The 24,782-nt window shown below is 45.8% G+C and overlaps 1 protein-coding gene across 1 annotated transcript in view; it reads left to right on the top strand.

Moving 5' to 3' along the window:
- The window catches only part of cracr2aa (calcium release activated channel regulator 2Aa), a 124,483-nt gene that overhangs the window by 15,044 nt on the left and 84,657 nt on the right, over positions 1–24,782 (top strand). The window contains exon 7 of the mRNA XM_059978606.1: positions 19,169–19,356. Coding sequence (XP_059834589.1) covers positions 19,169–19,356 — 188 coding nt within the window. The remainder of the gene's footprint in view (positions 1–19,168; positions 19,357–24,782) is intronic.

Here is a 24,782-nt window from a genome sequence, read left to right as displayed (position 1 = left end):
ATACAAATGCAGACAGCAAAGAGTTAAATTGTACCACAGAGGGAAGATTCAAAAGGGCGAAGAATGCAGGACTGGATTTGTATTAGCTCGTGGTACAATTAAAGATTGGTCTGTATGATGTTGTGGGAAAGAACGTCATATTTGGACCTTAACATCAAAGGATATACTTTTTATCAAAAGGATAGGCGGTGGTGTGGCTCTGTTGGTAAGAGATGGAATTACATCTTTAGAAAGAGGTGACGTAGGATCAGAGACTGTTGAATCTTTGTGGGTGAAGTTAAGAAACTGCAAGGGTGAAAAAGCCATTATGTGAATCATATATAGGCCTCCAAATAGCAACCAAGATGAGGGGCTTGAGATTGTAAAGAGAGCTGGTAAAGGTATGTAATAAGGGTAATGACACAGTTGTAATGGTGGACTTCAGTATGCAAGGGGATAAGAAAATCAGATTGGTGTTGGGTTGCAAGAGAGGGAATTTGTTGAATACCTACAAGATGACCTTTTTAGAGCAGATTGTGCTTCAGCCTACTTGGGAAAGGCTATCTTAGATTGGGTGTTATGTAATAATATAGATCTTATTAGGGAGCTTAATGTAAAGAAACCCTTTGTGGGGGCAACAATTGTAATATGATTGAGTTCATACTGCAGTTTGAGTGGGAGAAGCATAAGTCACATGTATCAGTATTGTGATGGAATAATTGGAATTGCAGAGGCATGAGAGAAAAGCTTGCCCAGATGGATTGGAGGAGAATACTAGCGGGGATGGATTGGAGGAGAATACTAGCGGGAATACCAGCGGGCAGAGCAGAGCTGGCTGAAGTTTCTAGGAATGGTTCACAAGGCGCAGGAAAGCTATGTCCCACCGAAGAAGTTCTCAAATGGTAGGAGTGGGCAACTTTCCTAACAAGGAAAGTGCATAAAAGCCAAGCAAAGGACATATTAAGGCAGCAAAAGTGAGCTGGAAGATGGATGAATGGGGAAGCTTTTAACAAAAGGCAACTAAGAAAGCGAGAAGAAGTGAAATGGGGGCAAACTAGCCAATAATATAAAACGGGGTATCAAAAGTTTTTTCAGTTATATAAAGGGTAAAAGGGACCACTGGAAAATGATGCTGGTGAGGTAACAATGGGGGACGAAGAAATGGCAGATAAACTGAATGAGAACTTTGCACCAGTCTTCATTGTGGAAGACACTAGCACTGTGCTAGAGGTCCGTAAGTGTGAGAGAGCAGGTGTGAATACCATTGTTATTAGAAACAAAAAAGTGCTATTCAAACTCAAAGATCATAAGGTGGATAAGTCATCTAGATCAGATGGACTACAACCCAGAGTCCTGAGAGAGGTTGCTGAAAAGATAATGGATGCATTTGTTATAATCTTTCAAGAATAACTTGATTCTGGTATGGTCCTGGAGGATTGGAAGATTGCAAGTGGCATTCCACTCTTTAAGAAGGGAGGGAGGCAAAGAAAGGAAATTATAAGCCGGTTAGCCCAACCTCAGTGGTTGGGAAAATGTTGGAGTTTATTATTAAGGATGAGGTTTTGGGGTACTTGGAGACTCATGGTAAAATAAATTAAAGTCAGCATGGTTTTTGTAAAGGGAAATCTTGCCTGACAGATTTGTTAGAGTTGTTCAAGGAAGTAACAAGCAGGGTGACAAAGCAGTGAATGTCATTTACTTGGGTTACTTGATAAAGTGCCACACAAGATAAAATCCTATGCATTGCAGGAAAGATACTGACGCGGACAGAAGACTGGCTGATAGGCAGGAGGCAGCATGTGGGAATAAAGGGAACCTTTTTTTGGTTGGCTGCCAGTGACTAGTGGTGTTTCTCAGGGATTAGTATTGTTTGTCAGTGATTTGGATAATTGAGTTGCTGGCTTTGTGGCAAAGCTTGTGGATGATACAAAGATAGTTGGAGGGGTAGGTAGTGCTGAGGAAGCAATGCCACTGCAGCAGACTTAGACGGATTGGAAGAAAGGGCAAGAAAGTGGCAGATGGAATACAGTGTTGGGAAATGTATGATAATGCGTTTTGGTAAAAAGAACAATAGTTATCTAAATGGGGAGAAAGTTCAAAAATCAGAAGTGCAAAGGGACTAGTGTCACCTACCCCGGAAACACCTTTCCTGCCTCTATCTTATCTATCTTTTTCATAATTTTATATGTGTCTATAAGATATCCTCTCATTCTTCTGAATCTCAGCGAGTGAGTTGCCCGGGTCTGTTATCTCTCCTCATAGTCTACCCCCTCATCTCTGGAATCAACATGGTGAACCTCCTCTGCACCATGTCTAAAGTCAGTATATCCTTCCTCAAGTAAGGAGACCAGATCTACACACAGTACTCCAGGTGTGGCCTTACCTGTACCCTGTACAGTTGCAGCATAACTTCCCTGCTCTTAAATTCAATCCCTCTAGCAATGAAGGCCAACATTCCATTTGTCGTCTTAATAGCCTGCTGCACCTGCAAATCAGCCTTTTGTGATTCATGCACAAGCACCCTCAAGTCCCTCTGCACAGCAGCATGCTGCAATTTTTTACCATTTAAATAATGATCTACTCTTTCATTTATCCTTCCAAAGTGGATGACCTCGCATTTACCAACATTGTACTCCAACTGCCTGACCCTTGCTCACTCACTTAACCATCAATATCTCTCTGCTGACTCAACGTATCCTCTGCACAATTTGCTTTTCCACTCAATTTAGTGTCATCAGCAAACTTAGATACACTATACTTGGTCTCCTCTTCCAGATCGTTAATGTATATCGTGAACAGTTGCAGGCCCAGCACTGACCCCTGCAGCACACTGCTCACCACTGATTGCCAACCAGAGTAATACCCTTGTATCGCAACTCTCTGTTTCTATCAGTTAACCAATCCTCTATCCATGCTAATACATCACCCCCAACTCTGTGCACCCTTATCTTATGGATAAGTCTTTTATGTGGCACCTTATCAAACACCTTCTGGAAATCCAAGTAAATAACGTCCATCTGTTCCCCTCTATCCACTGTGCTTGTTATATCCTCAAAGAACTCCAGTAAGTTTGTCAAACAGCACTTGCCTTTGCTGAATCCATGCTGCATCTGCCTGGTGGATCCATTTCTTTCCAGATGTCTCGCTATTTCTTCTTTAATGACAGCTTCAAGCATTTTCCCAACTACAGATGTTAAATTAACTGGTCTGTAGTTACCTGCCTTTTGTCTACATCCTTTTTTGAACAGTAGCATTACATTTGCTGTCTTCCAATCTGTTGAGACCATCCCAGTGTTCAGGGAATTTTGGTGAATCACTAAAGTCTCTCCTATAACTTCTACCATTTCTTTCAGTACCCTGGGATGCATTCCATCAGGTCCAGGGGACTTGTCTATCTTCAGGCCAACAAGTTTGCTCAGCACCACCTCTTTAGTGATAGCTATTGTATCGAGTTTGTCACCTTCCATCGCAGCCATAACATCTCTCTTTGGCATGTTAGTTTTGTCCTCCACCGTGAAGACTGACAAAATAGTCATTCAAAGCCTTGGCCATTTTCTCATTACCCAATATCAATTTCCCTCTTCTCAACCTCCAAGGGAACTACATTCACTGTACCCACCCTTTTCCCATTTATATAATTAATAAAACTTTTACTATCTGTTTTTATATTTTGTGCTAGTTTACTTTCATAATCTAGCTTTCCCTTTCTTTATTGCTCACTTAGTGGTTCTTTGTTGCTTTTAAAAGTTTTCCTAATCTTCCATTTTTCCACTACCCTTGGCGACTTTGTATGCATGAGCTTTTATTTTGATGCCTTCTTTTATTTCCTGAGTTATCCCAGGCTGGCTCTCCCCACCCTTACTGTCCTTGTTTTTATACCATAAGACCATAAGATTTAGGAGCTCATTTGGCTCATCGAGTCTGCAACGTCATTCAATCATGGGCTGATCCACTTTATCCAGTCATTCCCCACTCCCCTGCTTTCACCCCATACCTTTTGATGCCCTGGCTAATCAAGAACCTATCTATCTCTGCCTTAAATACATCCGATGACTTGGCATCCACAGCTGCTTGTGGCAACAAATTCCACAGATTTACCACCCTCTGACTAAAGTAATTTCTCTACATCTCAGTTCTAAAAGGACGTCATTCAAACCTGAAGTCTTGCCCTCTCGTCCTAGAATCCCCTACCATGGGAAATAACTTTGCCATATCTAATCTGTTCAGGACTTTTAACATTTGGAATGTTTCTATGAGATCCCCCCTCATTCTCCTGAACTCCAGGGAATACAGCTCAAGAGCTGCCAGACGTTCCTCATATGGTAACCCTCTCATTCCTTGAATCATTCTCATGAATCTTCTCTGAACCCTCTCCAATGTCAGTATATCCTTTCTAAAGTAAGGAGCCCAAACTGGAATACACTTTTGTTGAGCACCGTGGAAAAATCTCTTTGAAAGTCTTCTACTGTTCCTCAACTACCCCACCATATAACCTGTGTTTCCAGTCTACACTAACCAAACCCTCCCTCAGCCCATTGTAGTCTGTATTGTATAGGCATAATACACTGGTTTTAGATTAAACTATTGCACCCTCGATTTCTATGAGAAATTCAATCATATTGTGATCATTCTTTCCAAGAGGATCCCTAACTACAAGATCACTAATTTTACCTGTCTCATTGCACGGGACCAGATCTAACATAGCACATTCCCTTGTAGGTTCGGTAACATGCTGTTCAAGATAGCCATCATGGATGCATTCTATGAAGTCCTCATCAAGACTGCCTCGACCAACTTGATTCACCCAATCTATGTAAAAGTTAAAGTCCCCCGTGATAACTGCTGTTCCATGCCTCAGATATTTCTCTTTTTATTGCCTGTGCCACTGTAATGTTATTAATTGGTGGTCAATAGACAACTCCCATCAGTGAATTTTTCCCTTTACCATTCTTTATCTATACCCAGGTGGATTCAACATTCTGCTCCTTAAATCTTGTATCGTCTCTCACTATCGCCCTGATCTCATCTTTACTTAAGAGCACTAACCAACATCTTTTCCTTCCTGCCTATCCTCTTATAGAACCTTGATATTTTTGGATATTTAATTCCCAATCCAATCCACCCTGCAAATGCATCTCTGTAATGGTCACTAATTCATATCCTCTTGAACTTATTTGTGCCACAAGTTCACTGACCTTGTTTTGAATACTAGGGCATTCAAATAAAGTGCCCATACACTCATTGTGCTTTTAAAATCTTGTAATCTTTTACTCTTTTGCACTTGACTTTTTTTCACTCCATAGAAACATAGAAAACCTACAGCGCAATACAGACCCTTTAGCCCACAAAATTGTGCCGAACATGTCCCTACCGTAGAAATCACTAGGCTTATTCATAGCCCTCTATTTTTCTAAGCTCCATGTACCTATCCATAAGTCTCTTAAAAGACCCTGTGGTATCTGGCTCCACCGCCATTGCCGGCAGCCCATTCCACACACTCACCACTCTCTGACTAAAAAACTTACCCCTGACATCTTCTCTGTACCTGCTCCCCAGCACCTTAAACCTGTGTCCTCTAGTGGGAACCATTTCAGCCCTGGGAAAAAGCCTCTGACTGTCAATGCCTCTCATCATCTTACACATCTCTGTCAGGTCACCTCACATCTTCTGTCGCTCCACGGAGAAAAGGCAGAGTTCACTTAACCTGTTTTCATAAGGCATGCTCCCCAATCCAGGCAACATCTTTGTAAATCTCCTCTGCACCCTTCCTATGGCTTCCACATCCTTTCTGTAGTGAGGTGACCAGAACTTAGCACAGTACTTCAAGTGGGGTCTGACCAGGGTCCTATATAGCTGCAACATTACCTCTCGGCTCCTAAATTCAATTCCACGATTGATGAAAGCCAATACACCATACGCCTTCTTAACTACAGAGTAAACCTGTGCAGCTGCTTTGAGTGTCCTGTGGACTCGGATCCCAAGATCCCTCTGATCTTCCACACTACCAAGAATCTTCCCATTAATACTATATTCTGCCATCATACTTGACCTACCAAAATGAACCACTTCACACTTATCTGGGTTGAACTCCATCCGCCACTTCTCAGCCCAGTTTTGCATCCTATCAATGTCCCGCTGTAACCTCTGACAGCCCTCCACTCTATCCATAAATCCTCCAACCTTTGTGTCATCAGCAAACTTACTAACCCATCCCTCCACTTCTTCATCCAAGTCATTTATAAAACTCATGAAGAGTAAGGATCCCAGAACAGATCCCTGAAACACCGCACTGGTGACCGACCTCCATGCACAATATGACCCGTCTCTAGGCAAACCAGTTCTGGATCCACAAAGCAATGTCCCCTTGGATCCCATGCTTCTTCACTTTCTCAATAAGTCTTACATGGGGTACCTTATCAAACGCCTTGCTGAAATCCATGTACACTACATCTACTGCTTTTCCATCATCAATGTGTTTAGTCACATCCTCAAAAAATTCAATCAGGCTCGTAAGGCACAACCTGCCCTTGACAAAGCCATGCTGACTATTCCTAATCATATTATACCTCTCCAAATATTCATAAATCCTTCCTCTCAGGATCTTCTCCATCAAGTTAACAACCACTGAGGTAAGACTCACTGGCCTATTATTTCCTGGTCGATCACTACTCCCTTTCTTGAATAAAAGAACAACATTCGCAACACTCCAATCCTCCAGAACCTCTCCCGTCCCCATTAATGATGCAAAGATCATCACCAGAGGCTCAGCGTTCTCCTCCCTGGCCTACCACAGTATCCTGGGGTACATCTCATCTGGTCCCGGCGACTTGTCCAACTTACTGCTTTCCAAAAGCTCCTGCACATCCTCTTTCTTAATATCTACATGCTCAAGCTTTTTAGTCTGCTGCAAGTCATCACTACTATCACCAAAATCCTTTTCCATAGTAAATACTGAAGCAAAGTATTCATTAATTACCTCTGCTATTTCCTCAGGTTCCATACACACTTTCCCACAGTCATACTTGATAGATCCTATTCTTTCACATCTTATTCTCCTGCTCTTCACGTACTTGTAGAATGCCTTGGTGTTAATCCTGCCCATTAAGGCCTTCTCAAGGCCCTTTCTGGCTCTCCTAATTTCCTTAAGCTCCTTCCTGTTAGCCTTATAGTCTTCTAGATCTCTAACATTACCTAGCTCTCTGAACCTTTTGTAAGCTTTTCTTTTCTTGACTAGATTTATTACAGCTTTTGTAACACCATGGGTGGTTCCTGTACCCTACCATAACTTACCTGTCTCATTGGAACATACCAATGCAGAACTCCACACAAATATTCCCTGAAAATTTCTTCTGTACTTTGCCCTGAGAACATCTGTTTCCAATTTAGCTTCTAATTTCCTGCCTGATAGCCTCATAATTCCCCTTACTCCAATTAAACACTTTTCTAACTCGTCTATTCCTATACCTCTCCAATGCTGTAATAGAATTATGATCACTATCTCCAAAATGCTCTCCCACTGAGAGATCTGGCACCTGACCAGGTTCATTTCCCAATAACAAATCAAGTACAGCCTCTCCTCTTGTAGGGTTATCTACATACTGTGTCAAGAAACCTTCCTGAACACACCTAACAAACTCTACCGGATCTAAATCCCTTGCTGTAGGGAGATGCCAATCAATATTTGGGAAATTAAAATCTCCCATCACGACAACTCTGTTAGTATTACCCCTTTCCAGGATCTGTTTCCCTATCTGCTCCTCGATATCCCTGTTACTATTGGGTGGCCTATAAAAACACCCGGTAAAGTTATTGACCCCTTCCTGTTCCTAACCTCCACCCACAGAGAATCTGTAGACAATCCCTCTATGGCGTCCACCTTTTCTACAGCCGTGACACTATCTCTGATCAACAGTGCCATGCCCCCACCTCTTTTGCCTCCCTCCCTGTCCTTCCTGAAACATCTAAAACCTGGCACTTAAAGTAACCATTCCTGTCCCTGAGCCATCTAAGTCTCTGTAATGGCCACCACATCATATCTTCAAGTACTGATCCACACTCTTAAGCTCATCTGCTTTGTTCACAACACTCTTTGTATTAAAATAGACACATCTCAAACCTTTGGTCTGAGCGTGTCCCTCCTCTGTCACCTGCCTATCCTCCCTCACACACTGTCTCTTGGCTTTCTCTATTTGTGTGCCAGCCAGTTCTTCCCCAGTCTCTTCAGTTTGGTTCCCACCCCCCCAACAATTCTAGTTTAAACTCTCCCCAGTAGCCTTAGTGAATCTCCCTGCCAGGATATTGGTTCCCCTGGGATTCAAGTGCAGCCTGTCCTTTTTGTACAGGTCACACCTGCCCCAAAATTTCCACACTTACTTTTTTTTATTTTTTGCTTTTTCTTTAACTTTACCACACTTCTCTTTTTTGCTTTACTTCTCCAATCTGTTGAACTCCAGAAGACAAAGGAGCAGAAGGCGGCCATTCAGCCCATCGAGTCTGCTCCGCCATTTTATCATGAGCTGATCCATTCTGCCATTTAGTCCCACTCCCCCGACTTCTCACCATAACCTTTGATGCTCTGGCTACTCAGATACCTATCAGTCTCTGCCTTAAATACATTGAATGACTTGACCTCCACTGCCGCCCATGGCAACAAATTCCACAGATTCACCACCCTCTGGCTAAAAAAATTTCTTCACAGCTCTGTTCTGAATAGGTGCCCTTCAATCTTTGAGTCATGCCCTCTCGTACTAGACTCCCCTACCGTGGGATACAATTTTGCCACATCCACTCTGTCCATGCCTTTCAACATTCGAAATGTTTCTATGAGGTCCACCCTCACTCTTCTAAACTCCAAGGAGTACAGTCCAAGAGCTGTCAAACGTTCCTCATATGTTAACCCTCTCATTTCTGGAATCATTCCAGTGAATCTTCTCTGAACCCTCTCCAACGTCAGCACATCCTTTCTTAAATAAGAAGCCCAAAACTGCACACAGTACTCCAAGTGAGGTCTTACCAGTGCCTTTTTGAGTCTCAACATCACATCACTGCTCCTATACTCTATTCCTCTAGAAATTAATGCTAACGTTGCATTCGCCTTCTTCACCACCGACTCAAGCAGGAAGTTAACCTTAAGGGTATCCTGCACGAGGACTCCCAAGTCCCGTTGCATTTCAGAACTTTGAATTCTCTCCCCATTTAAATAATAGTCTGCCTGTTTATTTCTTTTACCAAAGTGCATGACCATACACTTTCCAACATTGTATTTCATTTGCCACTTCTTTGCCTATTCTCTCAATCTATCCAAGTCTCTCTGCAGACTCTCTGTTTCCTCAGCACTACCAGCCCCTCCACCTATCTTTGTATCATCAGCAAACTTAGCCACAAAGCCATCTGTTCCATAATCCAAATTGTTGTTATACAACATAAAAAGAAGTAGCCACAACATGGACCCTTGTGGAACACCACTGGTAACCGGCAGCCAACCAGAATGGGATCCCTTTAATCCCACTCTCTGTTTCCTGCTAATCAGCTAAAGCTCTATCCATGTATGTAACTTTCCTGTAATTCCATGGGCTCTTGTTTAGCAGCCTCGTGTGGCACCTTGTCAAAGGCCTTCTGAAAATCCAAATATACAACATCCAATGCATCTCCCTTGTCTAGCCTGCTTGTAATTTCCTCAAAAAATTGTAATTGGTTTGTCAGGCAGGATTTTCCTTTAAGGAAACCATGCTGAGTTCTGCCTATCTTGTCATATGCCTCTAGCTACTCCCTAACCTCATCCCTGACAATTGACTCCAACAACTTCGCAACCACTAATGTCAAGTTAACAAGTCTATAGTTTCCTTTTTGCTTCCTTGCCCCCTTCTTAAATAGCGGAGTAGCATTTGCAATCTTCCAGTCCTCTGGAACCATGCCAGAATCTATTGACTTTTGAAAGATCATTGCTAAAGCCTTCACAATCTCCACTGCTACTCCCTTCAGAACACGAGGGTGCATTCCATCTGGTCCGGGAGATTTATCTACCCTTAGACTATTCAGCTTCCTGAGTACTTTCTCTGTCGTAATTGTGACTGTGCACACTTCTCTTCCCTGACACCCTTGAGTGTCTGGTGTATTGCTGATGTCTTCCTCAGTGAAGACTGATGCAAAATACTCGTTCAGTTCCTCCGCCATTTCCTTATCTCCCATTACAATTTCTCCAGCATCATTTTCTATTGGTCCTATATCTACTCTCATTTGTCTTTTACTCTTTACATACTTGAAAAAGTTTTTAGTATCCTCTTTGATATTATTTGCTAGCTTCCTTTCATAGTTTGTCTTTTCCCTCTTAATGACCTTCTTAGTTTCCTTTTGTAAGCTTTTAAAAACTTCCCAATCCTCTGTCTTCCCACTAATTTTTGCTTCCTTGTATGCCCTCTCCTTTGCTTTTACTTGCCTTTGACTTCTCTTGTCAGCCACGGTTGCATCCTTTTTCCATTCAGAAATTTCTTCTTTTTTGGAATATATCTGTCTTGCACCTTCCTCACTTCTTGCATAAACTCCAGCCACTGCTGCTCTGCTGTCCTTCCTGCTTGTGTCTCTTTCCAGTCAACTTTGGCCTGTTCCTCTCTCATGCCACTGTAATTTCCTTTACTCCACTGAAATACCGACACATCAGATTTTGGCTTCTCTTTCTCAAATTTCGGCCCACATTGTTGTGCTGACCTGCAAACCCTGCCTCACATATAACCCCCCACCTTAAATTCTTCCATATACCTGTCTAGTAGTCTCTTATTACACCTTATTCCTTATGCTGCGTACATGTAAGTATAACACCTTAAGTTCAGTATTTGGTACTTTTTGCTTTGATTGCACTGCAACTTTATTGCACTGCAACTCATCCCAATGGCTGCAAATTTGCCCCATCACCTGCCTGTCCTTTCTGACATCTTTACTGCTCACTATCTTAGATTTATTTCTGTTTTCCCCCTCCTCGGCTCTATCATTCCGGTTCCCATCCCCCTGCTAAATTAGCTTAAACCCTCCCTAACAGCTTTATTAAACCTTCCCGCCAGGATATTGGTCCCCTTCGGGTTCAGGTATAACCCTTCCTTTTTGAACAGGTCATACTTCCCCCAGAAGAGATCCCAATGATCCAAGAATCTGAAGCCCTGCCTGCTGCACCAGTCTCTCAGCCACACAATGATCTGCCTGATCCTTCTACTTTTTTCCCTTGCTAGCACGTGGCACAGTTAGCAATCCTGAGATTACTACCCTGGAGGTCCTGTTTCTCAACTTCCTTCCTAATTCCCAGAAATCTCTCTTCATGACCTCTTCCCTTTTCCTATCTATGTCATTGGTACCAACACATACCCTGCTTGCCCTCTCCCTTCAGAATATTCTGGACCCGATCCGAGACATCCCGTACCCTGGCACCTGGGAGGCAACAGACCATGTGGGTATCTCTGTCAGGCTCACAGAATATCCTATCTATTCCCCTGACAATGGAATCCCCTATGACTACCGCATTCTTCCTCTTCCTCCTTCCCTCTTGCACAACAGCACCAGGCTCAGTGCCAGAGTCCGGTCACTGCGGCTGTCCCCTGTCAGGTCATTTCCCTCAACAGCATCCAAAAAGACATATTTGTTGCTGAGGGAGGCAGTCACAGGGGTAAACACAACGTACACTGCAGATGCTGTGGTCAAATCAACACGTACAAACAAGCTGGATGAACTCAGCAGGTCGGGCAGCATCCGTAGAAAGGAGCAGTCAACGTTTCAGGCCAAGACCCTTTGTCAGGACTGAAGAAGGAGGGGGCAGGGGCCCTATAAAGAAGGTGGGGAGAAGGGGAAGGTGCAGGTGAAAAACTAATCAGAGGAAAGATCAAGAGGAGGGGGAGGGGAAGCAGGGAGGGGATAGGCAGGACAGGTGAAGAAGGAATGTAAGGGGAAAGCACTGTATGGGTAGTAGAAGAAGACAATCATGAGAGAGGTGATAGGCAGCTAGAAGAGGAGGCAGAGTGAAAGTGTGATAGGGGAAGGGAGAGGGAGGGAATGACCAGAAGTTGGAGAACTCGATGTTCATACCAAGGGGCTTGAGACTACCCAGACAGTGTATAAGGTGTTGCTCCTCCAACCGGAGTTTAGCCTGATCATGGCAGTAGAGGAGGCCATGTACGGACATATCCGAATGGGATATGTCACACTTTCACTCTGCCTCCTCTTCTAGTGGCCTATCTCCTCTCATGATTCTGTCTTCTTCTACTACCCATAGTGCTTTCCCCTTACATTCCTTCTTCACCTCTCCTGTCTATCCCCTCCCTGCTTCCCCTCCCCCACCCCTTGACCTTTTCTCTGGTTTTTCATCTGCACCTTCCCCCTCCCCCCACCTTCTTTATTGGGCCCCTGCCCCCTTCTTCTGCAGCCACAGGGGTGCTCTCCACTATCCGGGCATTTCCCTTCCCTCTCCTGACAGTCACCCAGTTTTCTGACCCCTGTAGCCTAGGGATGATTATCTCCTTGTAGCTCCTGTCTATTAACTTCACTTTTCGTAATGAGCAGCAGGTCATCAAGCTGAAGCTCCAGATCTCTAACACGGTCTCTGAGGAGCTGTATCTCGGTGCACCTGGCACAGATGTGGCCATCACAGAGGCTGGAGGTCTCCCAGGATTACCACATCTGACACCCTGAACTCACCCCCTCTACTATTTAGATTAAGGCTCTATCCACAGCCCTAGTTATGTGATTTGCTATGATTCAGGTCCCATCACTGTTCAGGTGGAGCCTGTCCTAATGGTACGGCTCCTTGCTTCCCCAGTACTGGTGTCAACTTTCCATGAATTCAAATCCACTCTCCTACACCAATCCTGAGCCATACATTCAACTCTCTAATCTTCTTGATCCTATGCCAATTTGCATGTGGCTCAGATAGTCAACCAGAAATTACCACCTTTTTGGTTCAGGCTTTTAACTTAGCCCCTAGCTGCTCAAATTCCCTCAGCAGAACCTCTTTCCTCATTCAACCTATCTTGTTTGTACCCACATGGACCATGACAACTGGATCTTTCCCCTCCCACTGCAAATTCCTCTGCAGCTCAGATACAATGTTTTGAACCCGGGCACCAGGCAGGCAACACAGCCTTCGGGACGTTGTAGAGAACTCTGTCTATTCCCCGGAATGGTGGAGCAGACTCGATGGGCTGAATGGCATAATTCTGCTCCTACATCTTATGTTCATCTGCCATCTCCTTGTCCCCTTTTGTTATTTCTCTGGCCTCATTTTATAGCGGTCCTATATCAACTCTCATCTCTTTTTTATTTTTCTCTTACTTGAAAAGCTTTTACTATCCATTTTGATATTATTTGCTAGCTTGCTTTTATGCTTCATATTTTCTCTCCTAATGATACTTTTAGTTGCTCTCCATAGGTTTTTGGACAAGACCATAAGGAATAGGAGCAAGAGCAGAAGTGGGCCATTCGGCCCATCGAGTCTGCTCCGCCATTCAATCATGGGCTGATCCAATTCTTCCAGTCATCCCCACTCCCCTACCCTCTGATGCCCTGGCTAATCAAGAAGCTATCTATCTCTGCCTTAAATACATCCAGTGACTTGGCCTTCACAGCTGCTTGTTGCAACAAATTCCACAGATTTACCCTCTCTGGCTATCCATCCCATAGGATGATGATGGTGGCTTTCAGTCAGTTAGTGGGGTTTGATATGTGCGTCCCCTGGAGTGGCTGTACAGGCCGATCCTTGACAGGTACTGCTTGCCACATACTTGGCAGGTGAGACCTGGAGGGGCAGCAGGGACAGAAGCTCTGTTGTGGTGCTTCCTGTACCTTTCCTCTGTTGCCTTTTTGAGCTTGTTCTCAGTAGTGTCCACACCTTTTCTAATGGCTTCCCTCCACTGTGAGCAATCTTGAGCTAGATTCTGAGGATCCTGTGCAGAACATCCTTGTACTGTAGTTGCTGGCCTTCTTGTTTTTGGGTACCACTGGACAGTTGGCCGTACAAGATGACCTTGGGCAGTTTTCCATCAGGCATTCTGACAACATGTCCTGCAAAGTGCAGTTGGGCTGACATCACCAAGGTTGAAACTGCTGGCACTCTGGGTCGAGAGAGGACCTCGGTATTGGAGACCTTGTCTCGTCAGGTGATCTTCATCAGAGAATGTAGGTGATGCTGCTGCAGTTGGTCAAGCTGGTGTAAGTGACTCTGATACGGGCACCACGTCTCACATCCATATAGCAAGGCTGATACGAAAACGGCCCTGCATACCTTGCACATGGAGGCCAACCTGATGTTCTGTGAACAAACTCGATCTTTCTGCTGACCAAAGGCAAAGCAGGCTTTTCTGATTCTTGACTCAATCTCTACATCCAGAGAAGGTGAGGATGTTATTATGCTGCCCAGGTAGCAAAACTTGTTGACAGCATTGAGACGAGTGTCATCATGAGGACAGTTGGTTCTTCGTAGCTGAGCCAGGAGCCGGTTGGTACAAAACTTCTGTCTTTTTCAGGCTGATTGTCAGTCCGAAGCTTTTGGCTGCACTGACAAAGCAACTGGTGATCTTCTGATCTTCGAGAGAGTGGGAAACCAGTGCCCAGTCATCAGCAAACTGTAGCTGATGCGCCACAATGTCCCTGACTTTTGTTTTTGCTCTCAGTTTTGCGAGTTTGAGAAGCCCGTCATCAACCCTCATTTGCAGGAAGACCCCTGACTTCAGGTCTGATGTGGCATCCTGAAGAACAGCAGCGAAGAATAGTCCAAACAGAGTAGGAGCCAAAACACAACCCTGTTTTACGCCATTGCTGATGAGAAATGGGTCTGACAACTCACCACACATGTTGATGCGGCCTTCCACGCCTTCATGGAATGGATGGATGATGTTGGTTAGGCATGGGGGGTGGGGGGGGCAACTGAATTTTGATAAGGAGCTTCCACAGGCCACCTCTACCAATAATGTCAAACACTTTGGTTAGATCAACAAATGTGTCATAGAGACTTCTCTGCCATTTAACACATTTCCACATTCTCTTGGAGCTACCTCAGTGAGAAGATCATGTCCACTGTACTACAGCCTGTTCGAAAACCACACTGGCTTTCTGGAAGGATGTTGTCACTGATGTTGGACACCAAGCATCTAAGGATGATCTTCGCGAGACATTTTCCCGAAACTAACAGAAGAGAAATGCTACGGTAATTGTTGCAGTCTCTCTTGTCTCCCTTGTTCTTGTAGATGGTCACAATTGATACGTCTGTGAAATCTCGTGGTAGTTCTGCAGCTCCCCACAACTTTGTGAACAGTTGGTGCAGGCATGATGTCAATGTGTTACCACCATATTGGTAGATCTTGGCTGTGATACTGTCAGGCCCTAGTGCTTTGTTGGGTTTTAGCTGTTTGATGACTTTGATGGCTTCATGAAGAGTGGGGGGGGGGGGAGCATCTAGCTCGAACAGTATGGGTCGAGGGTGTACTCTGCCCAGTGCTTCATTGGTGATGTTTCTTGGTCTGTTCAGCAGCTCGTGGAAGTGTTACTGCCAGCTTTTCATGTGCTATGACTTCTCAGTGAAGATGGATGTACTGTCCTTGCTCAGGAGATGTGAGGTGCCTTGTTTGATGGACCATACAGAACCTTGATTGCTTCATAGAAGCTCCTTGAGTCATTACAGTCAGCGAAGGCTTGTAACTCCTTGACCTTGTTTACCCACCACTGGTCTTTCATAGCTCTGAGTTGCCTCTACAAAGTTGATTTTGCACTCAAAAAGGCATAATTTTTGGAAATTGAGTTTGGGTGTCGAAGGAGAGACTGGTGTGCAGCTGCCTTAGCTCTTAAAAGGTCTTGCACAGATTGGTTGCTCTCATCAAACCAGTCCTGATGCTTGCACTTGACCTTAACGAGGTGTCCTGGGCAGCGCTGTAGACCGATTCTTTGAAGGCATTCCAGTGCTCAGTAATATTGTCTGGTGGATTCTCACTCAGCCAGTCTGCTTAGAACAGTTTCCATAGAGGATTTCAGGGCATCAGTACACTCACTGTGTTTCAAATTGGTGGTATTCAAATTTACCACCCTCTGACTAAAGTAACTTCTCCACATCTCTGTTCTAAAAGGAAGTCCTTCAATCCTGAAGTTGTGCCCTCTTGTCATAGACTAACCTACCATGGGAAATAACTTTGCATATCTAAACTGTTTAACATTCGGAATGTTTCTATGAGATCTCCCTTCATTCTGCTGAACTCCAGGGAAAACAGCCCAAGATCTGCAGACGTTCCTCATACGGTAACCCTTTCATTCCTGGAATCATTCTCATGAATCTTCTCTGAACCCTCTCCAATGTCAATTCTGAAATTGATGCCCTGGATAATAAAGAACCTACCTAAAATAAGGGGCCCAGAACTGGACACAATACTCTTAAGTGTGGTCGCACGAGTGCCTTATAGAGCCTCAACATCACAGCCCTGCTCTTATATTCTGTACCTCTAGAAATGAATGGCAACATTACATTCACCTTCTTCACGACCGACTCAACCTGAAGGTTATCCTTTAGGGTATCCTACACAAGGGCTCGCAATTCCCTTTGCATCTCTGCATTTTGAATTCTCTCCCCATCTAAGTAATAGTCTGGCCATTTATTTCTTCCGCCAAAGTGCATGACCATACACTTTACAACATTGTATTTCATTTGCCACTTCTTTGCCCATTCCCCTAAACTATCTAATTCTCTTTACAGACTTTCTGTTTCCTCAACACTACCCGCTCCTCCATCTATCTTTGTATCATTGGCAAATTTAGTCACAAATCCATTAATCCCGTAGTCCAGTTCATTGACATACATCCTTTACTCCACTGAAATGCAGCTTTGTCAGACTTTACTTTCTCCCTATCAAATTACAGTGGTATGAGAGAGAAGTTGGCCAAAGTAAATTGGTAAGAGATGCTGGCAAGGATGACAGCAAAGCAGAAATGGCATGTGTTTCTGGGAAAAATTGAGGTAAGTGCAGGATAGATGTATTCCAAAAAACAAAGAAATATTCAAATAGCAAAATAGTACAGCAGAATAGACAAGGGAAGCCAAAGCTAATTCAAAATCAAAAGAGAGGGCAAGCAACAAAGAAAAAAATAATGGGAAGGCAGAGGATTGGGAAGCTTTTAAAAGCCTACAGAGAGCAACTAAAAGAATCATTGGGAGGGAAAAGATAAAATATTGAAAGTAAGCTAGCAAACAATATCAAAGATAGTAAAAGCTTTCTGATATATGTAACAAAAAAAGAGATGAGAGTAGATATAGGATTGCTAGCAAATGAGGTCGAAGAAATAATAACGATGGGGGCAAGGAGATAGCAGATGAACTAAATGAGTATTTTGCATCAGTCTTCACTGTGGAAGGCACTAGCAGTGTCCCAGATGTTGAACGGTGAGAAGGAAGAGAAGTGAGTGCAGTTACTATTACAAGGGAGGATGTGCTCAAAAAGCTGAAAGAGCTAAGGATACATGTCACCCAGATCCAATGAACTGTACCCCTAGGGTTCTGCAAGTGATTGTGGGAGAGATTATGGAGGCATTTGTAATGATCTTTCAAAATCATTAGACTCTGGCATAGTGCCAGAGGACTGGAAAATTGCAAATGTCATTCTACTCTTTAAGAAGGGAGGAAGGCAGCAGAAAGGAAATTATAGACCAGTTAAAATGACCTCAGTGCTGTGAAGATGTTGGACTCAATTGTTAAGAATGAGGTGATAGCGTACTTGGTGACACAGGACAAGATAGGACAAAGTCAGCATGATTTCCTTAATGGAAAATCTTACCTGATGAACCGTTGGAATTCTTTGAGGAGATTACAAATAGGATAGATGAAAGGGATGAAGTGGATGTTGTATATTTGGACTTTCAGAAGGCCTTTGACAAGGTGCCACACCTGAAGCTGCTTACCAAGTTCAGAGCCCGTGGTATTGCAGGAAAGTTACTGGCATGGTTAGAGCATTGATTGATTGGTAGGGGTCAGTGAGTGGGAATAAAAGGATCCTTTTCTCCCAGTGACTAGTGGTGTTCCGCAGCGGTCGGTGTTGGAACCGGTTCTTTTTATACTGTATATAAATGATTTAGATGATGGAATAGATGGCCGTGTTGCTAAGTTTGCAGATGATACAAAGAATGGTGGAGGTGCGGGTATTATTGAGGAAACGGGTAGGGTACAAAAGGACTTAGACAGATTAGGGGAATGGCAAGAAAGTGGCAAATTAAATACAGTTTTGGAAAATGCATGGTCATGCACTTCGGTAGAAGAAGTGCAGACTATTTTTTAATTGGGGAGAAAATCAAAAAAATAGAGATGCAAAGGGACTTGGGAGTCTGTGCAGAACAGCCCTAAATGTTAACTCGCAGGTTGAGTCAGTTGTGAGGAAGGCAAATGTAATGTTAGCATTCATTTCAGATGTTAATTATTTTATAAACCTCTATCAGCTGTCAATGCTTCAGAGAAAGCAATTCAAGTTGTCCAACTTCTCCATGCAGCTAATTGCCTCTAAGTGAGGCAACATTGCGGTGAATCTTTCCTTCATCCTCTCCAAACTGTCACATCCTTTAGTAAAGTGGTGACTGGAGCTGCACACTATACTCCAGCTGTGCCCTAACCAATGTTTTCTGAAGTTTTACTAAGATCTCCATTCTCTTGTATTTTATTCCCTGGAGAATGATTCAAGGATTTCTTTGCTGCCTTCACTACTCTATCTCAGAATCAGAATCAGAATCAGGTTTATTATCACTGGCATGTGACGTGAAATTTGTTAACTTGTCTACTTGTGCTGCTGGAACTTTATACACTGTTCATCGTTACTGCCTATATTCATGTACGTAGAGCAGGGAATGGTACAGCACAGGAATAGGCCCTTTGCCCCATGATGCCTGGTTAAACTGCCCATCAGCTATGTGGTTTGTATCTCTCACCTTAGGTTATTAGATTCCAAAATGCATCATCTCAATTGTTGATAAATGTTTCATTATGGACCCTAGTGGCCAAGCACATTAAGTTCTTAACTTTATACGTTAAGTGACTGAGTTCTGTTTTTAGGATGTAGGCAGCCTGTTGGTGAAGATCCATACATGATCAACCCTAAAGTAAGGTTGGGTAATACTGAGGCTGCATTAATGGTTTGATGTTCTGTAGGCATGTGCATCCTAATTTTATTGCTTATCTTCTTGACTGTGTCAGTTGGAGAGGGAGTTTGGAGAACTGGTCTGTGAAAAGCAAGAATGCAAGATGGAGAATCAGAGATTAAAAAGGACCACAGAGGATTTGGAGAAATCTCTCCAAAAAGCAAACAATGACCTACTGGATGCTCAACTTCAGATACAGGCGCTACAGCAAAGATCATCACAACTCCAGGAGGAACAGGAAATGTGAGTTCAAACTGAATATGATGTGAAATTGAGACATTTTAGAAAATTTGTAATTCAGCTAATTGTCATATGAATTTCCAATATTATTAAACAATTAGCATTTGCTTACTTAATTGTTATAGAGTGCTACTTTAGTCATCTTATTTGTTATAATCAGAAACATAGAAACAATACAGGTCCTTTGGCCTACAAAGCTGTGCCGAACATGTCCTTACCTTAGAACTACCTAGGCTTACCCGTAGCCCTCTATCTTTCTAAGCTCCATGTATCCATCCAGGAGTCTCTTAAAAGACCCTATCATTTCTGCCTGCACCACTGCCACTGGCAGCCCATTCCACATACTCACCACTCTCTGCATAAAAAACTTACCCCTGACATCTCCTCTGTACCTACTTCCAAGCACCAATTTTAATGCACCCAATTAATGTCATTGTAGTGGTAAAATTGATTCAAATGGGCAGCACAGTAGCCCAGCGATTAGCACAATCACTTAGCAATGCCAGCAATCACCATCTGGGGTTCAGTTCCCACCGCTGTCTTTATGGAGTTTGCACATTTTTCCAATGACCGTATGGGTTTTCTCTGGGTGCTTCATTTGCCTCTCTCATTCCAGGTTATGACAACTCACTTTGGTAAAGAGAACTATAGTGTGGACTATTATCTAAATGGGGAGAAAATTTAAATGTCAGAGGTGCAGAGGGACTTTGGACCCTCATGCAAGACTCCCAGAAGGTTAATTTACAGGTTGAGTCTGTGGTAAAGAAGGAAAATGTAGTGTTGGCTTTTATTACAAGGGGAATAGAATATAAAAGCAATGAGATAATGCTGAAGCTTTATAAGACACTAGTTGGACTACACTTGGAGTATTGTCAACAGTTCTGGGCCCCTTATCTCAGAAAGGATGTATTGACAATGAAGAGAGTCCAGAGGAGGTTCACAAGGATGATTCTGGGAATGAAGGGGTTAACATGAACGTTTGGAAATTTTGGGCCTGTACTAACTAGAATTTAGAAGAATGCTGGGGGTGGGTGGGTGCGCGGATCTCTTGGAAACCTATCAAATGTTGAAAGGACTAGATAGGGTGGATGTGGAGAGCATGTATCCTCTGCTGGGGGTATCCAGAGCTAGAAGGCACAGCCTCAAAATTGAGAGGTTGTAGCGGTGTGCTACACACAGTGCTGCAATAATGACACGGAGTCGGTGAGCTGCAGTTGTGAAAGAGGTTTATTCAAACTTTGCGGCCTCGCTTTAAAGCCTTCCTGATCCCGCCCTCCCCGGGCAGGAATGCTGTAGGGGGCGCGTATTCACAGTCCCATCCTGCGCGTGGGCTTTTCCCCTTGCTGGTGAAGCAGGCTTGGCACCCTCTTTGGGACCTGCCTCAATGCCGGTGCGCGCCGCTTTGTGAGTCGGTTCGAGTGCTCTGGGAGGTGGGTTGCCACATAACCCCCCCCAGAACCGGCGATACACCCCCCCCCCCCCAATGTCCACAGTCTGGGTCGGACTCTGTTTGGGAGGTCTGCCTCTGCGCCGTGGTGCTGGAATCTCAACCGGCTGCGCCAAGCCCACATGGGCAGGTTTGAGTCAGTCCACCGTGAGAACCTCCTCTTTCCCTCCAATGTCCAGCATGAATGTGGACCCGTTGTTTCTGATCACCGTAAACGGCCCCTTGTAGGGCCGCTGTAGCGGTGCCTGATGTCCGCCCCGTTGTACAAAAACAAACTTACAGTTTTGCAGGTCTTTGGGTACGCAGGTCGGGTTCTGCCCATGCTGCAAAGTGGGTATGGGGGCCAGGTTACCGAGCCTCTCGCCGTAGTCTGACCAGGGCTACTGTGGGTTCTTCCTCTTGCCCCCTTGGGGCTGGTATGAACTCTCCTGGGATGACCAGGGGTGTGCTGTACACCAACTTGGCTGACGAGGTGTGCAGATCCTCTTTGGGCGCCGTGCGGATTCCGAGCAGGACCCAGGGGAGCTCGTCCACCCAGTTAGGCCCTTTGTGGCGGGCCATGAGAGCCGACTTCAGGTGACGGTGGAAACGCTCCGCCAGGCCGTTCGACTGTGGGTGGTAGGCAGTTGTGTGGTGCAGCTGTGTCCCCAAAAGGCTGGCCATAGCTGACCACAGGCTGGAGGTGAACTGGGTGCCTCTGTTGGAGGTAATGTGGGCTGGTACACCAAAGTGAGATACCCAGGTGGCAATCAGTGCCCGGGTGTAAGATTCGGAGGTGATGTCGGTGAGCGGGACCGCCTCTGGCCATCTTGTGAACCGGTCCACGATAGTCAGGAGGTGCCGCGCTCCTCGCGACACTGGCAGGAGGCCCACGATATCCACATGAATGTGGTCGAAACGCCGACGGGTGGGGTGGAACTGCTGCGGCAGAACTTTGGTGTGCCGTTGCACCTTGGCTGTTTGGCAGTGCATGCACGTTTTGGCCCATTCACTGACCTGTTTGCGGAGTCCGTGCCAAATGAACCTGTTGGCTTCCATCCGGATGGTTGTCCTGATGGAGGGGTGCGCTAAGTTGTGAATGGAGTTGAAAATGCGCCGCCGCCAGGCTGCTGGAACGATGGGGCGGGGTTGGCTGGTGGTGATGTCACAGAGTAGGGTCCTCTCACCTGGGACTAGGGGAGGTCCTGGAGCTGCAAACTGAAGACTGCGGTTCTATAACTAGGGATCTCCTCGTCTGCCTGCTGTGCCTCCGCCAGTGCTTCATAGTCTACCCCCTGGGATAGGGCTTGGATGTTAGGGAGGGAGAGAGCGTCCGCCACGACATTGTCCTTTCCCGAGACATGCTGGACATCCGTCGTGTAGATTCGGAAATGTAGGACAGATGTTGCTGCTGGCGGGACGACCAGGGGTCGGATGCTTTCGTGAACGCAAAGGTAAGTGGTTTGTGGTCCGTGAACGCGGTGAAGGGCCTACCTTCTAAGAAGTACCTGAAATGCTGGATTGCCAGGTATAGCGCCAACAGTTCCCGGTCGAAAGCACTGTATTTGAGCTTGGGTGGTCGTAGGTGTTTGCTGAAAAACGCCAGGGGTTGCCAGCGATCCTCGATGAGTTGTTCCAGCACTCCACAGACTGCCGTGTTGGATGCGTCCACTGTGAGGGCGGTAGGGATGTCTGTACTGGGGTGCACTAGCATCATGGCGTTTGCCAAGTCTTCTTTGGTTTTAATGAAAGTGGCGGCGGACTTCTCGTCCCAGGTAATGTCCTTGCCCTTACCTAACATCAGGGCAAATAGGGGGCGCATGATTCAGGCAGCTGAAGGGAGGAAGAAATTCACCAGACCCACGAATTCCTGAAGGCCTTTGATTGTGTTGGGTCGGGGGAAATGGTGGACTGCGTCTACCTTGGCGGGCAGAGGGGTTGCCCCGTCTTTAGTAATCCTGTGGCCCAGGAAGTCGATGGTGTCGAGCCCGAACTGGCATTTGGCCGGGTTGATTGTCAGGCCGTATTCACTCGGTCGGGCGTAGAGTTGACGGAGGTGGGACAGATGGTCCTGACAACTGCTGCTGGCTATGAGGATGTTGTCCAAATAGATGAAAGCGAAGTCCAGGTCGCGTCCCACCGCGTCCATTAACTGCTGAAACGTCTGTGCAGCATTCTTTAGGCCAAGCGGCATGCGGAGGAACTCAAAAAGGCCGAAAGGGGTGATGAGTGCCGTTTTTGGGGGGGTTGTCCGGATGCATCGGGATTTGATGGTATCCCCGGACGAGGTCTACCTTGGAGAAGATCCGTGCACTGTGCAGGTTTGCTGCAAAGTCCTGAATGTGCGGCACAGGGTAGTGGTCAGGTGTCGTAGCCTCGTTCAGCCTGCGGTAGTCGCCGCATGGTCTCCAGTCCCCTGTTGCTTTGGGCACCATGTGCGGGGGGAGGCCCATGGGCTGTCGGACCGCCGTATGATCCCCAATTCCTCCATCCTCTTGAACTCCTCCTTTGCCAGCCAGAGCTTGTCCAGGGGAAGCCTTTGAGCACGGGCATGGAGGGGTGGTCCTTGTGTCGGGATGTGGTGCTGTACGCCACGTCTGGGCATGGCTGCCATGAACTGCAGTGCTAGAACCGTTGGGAAATCCACCAGGACAGGTGAAATCGTTGTCGGACAACGTGATGGAGTCTAGGTGTGGGGCCGGCAACTGGGCTTCACCCAGGGAGAATGTTTGAAAGGTCTTGGCATGGACCAGTCTCTTTCTGGGCAGGTCGACCAAAAAGCGGCGTCCCGACTGCTAGTCCCAGACATACAGGAGGCTATCCCGATGGCCAGCTGCCGTAGCCATCAGTGGCGGCTGGCCCTGGCATTTCCCAGGAACTTGCAAGGCGGGCTTCGGAGGCGGGCTTCTGTGCCCCATTGCTGGTGGTAGAAGCACCATTGTACATTGGTCTCCTCACCCCTGTCTCTGGGGTTAGCGGGCTCTGCGGCTGGGCCTGGTGATCTGTGCAACGAACGCCCCACTCTCCTTCTTGGCTTTCCACAGCACGTCCGCCCGGACCGCCACCTTCTAGGGGTCGCTGAAATCCGCGTCAGACAGCAGCAGGCGTATGTCCTCAGGCAGCTGCTCCAGGAATGCCCGCTCAAACATGAGGCAGGGCTTGTGACCTGCCAGGGACAGCATCTGTTCATCAAAGCCGATGGCAGCCTGTCCCCCAAACCATCCAGGTGCAGTAAGCGGGCAGCTTGCTCGCACCGTGAGAGTCCGAAAGTCCTTATGAGCAAGGCTTTGAATTCTGTGTATTTGTCGTCCGCTGGGGGCGATTGTATGAACTCCTCAACCTAGGCGGCAGTCTCCTGATCGAGGGAGCTCACTACGTAGTAGTAACGTATGGCATCCGAGGTTATCTGCCGAATGTGGAATTGGGCTTCTGCTTGCTGGAACCATAGGTGAGGTCGCAGCGTCCAGAAGCTTGGCAGTTTTAACGAAGTTGCATGAACAGATGCGGCGTTGTTCATCTCCGGTCCAAATATCGTTTGGGCTGTCGGGGTCACCTATTGTAGCAGTGTGCTACACGCAGCGCTGAAATAATGACACGTAGTCGATGAGCTGCAGTTGCAAAAGAGGTTTATTCAAACTTAGCGGCCTCGCTTTAAAGCCTTCCTGATCCCACCCTCCCCGGGAGGGAATGCTATAGAGGGCGAGTATTCACAGTCCCGTCCCACGCGCGGGCTTTTCCCCTTACTGGTGAAGCAGGCTTGGTGCCCTCTTTGGGACCTGCCTCAATGCTGGTGTGCACCGCTTTGTGAGCCGGTTCAAGTGCGCTAGAAACTGGGTCGCCACAAGGTGACCTTTTAGAACAGAGGTAGGAGGAATATTTTTAGTTAAAGATTGGGGAATCTGTGAAGTGCTCTGCCACAGACTGTGGTCGAGGCCGAGTCCATGTGTTTATTCAAAGTGGAAGTTGATGGTTTCCTGATTAGTTGGGGCATCAAGGGATATGG

Source organism: Hypanus sabinus, chromosome 8, assembly GCF_030144855.1.
Source record: "Hypanus sabinus isolate sHypSab1 chromosome 8, sHypSab1.hap1, whole genome shotgun sequence".
NCBI lineage: Eukaryota > Metazoa > Chordata > Chondrichthyes > Myliobatiformes > Dasyatidae > Hypanus > Hypanus sabinus.
This window is presented reverse-complemented; position numbering and strand designations above follow the sequence as displayed.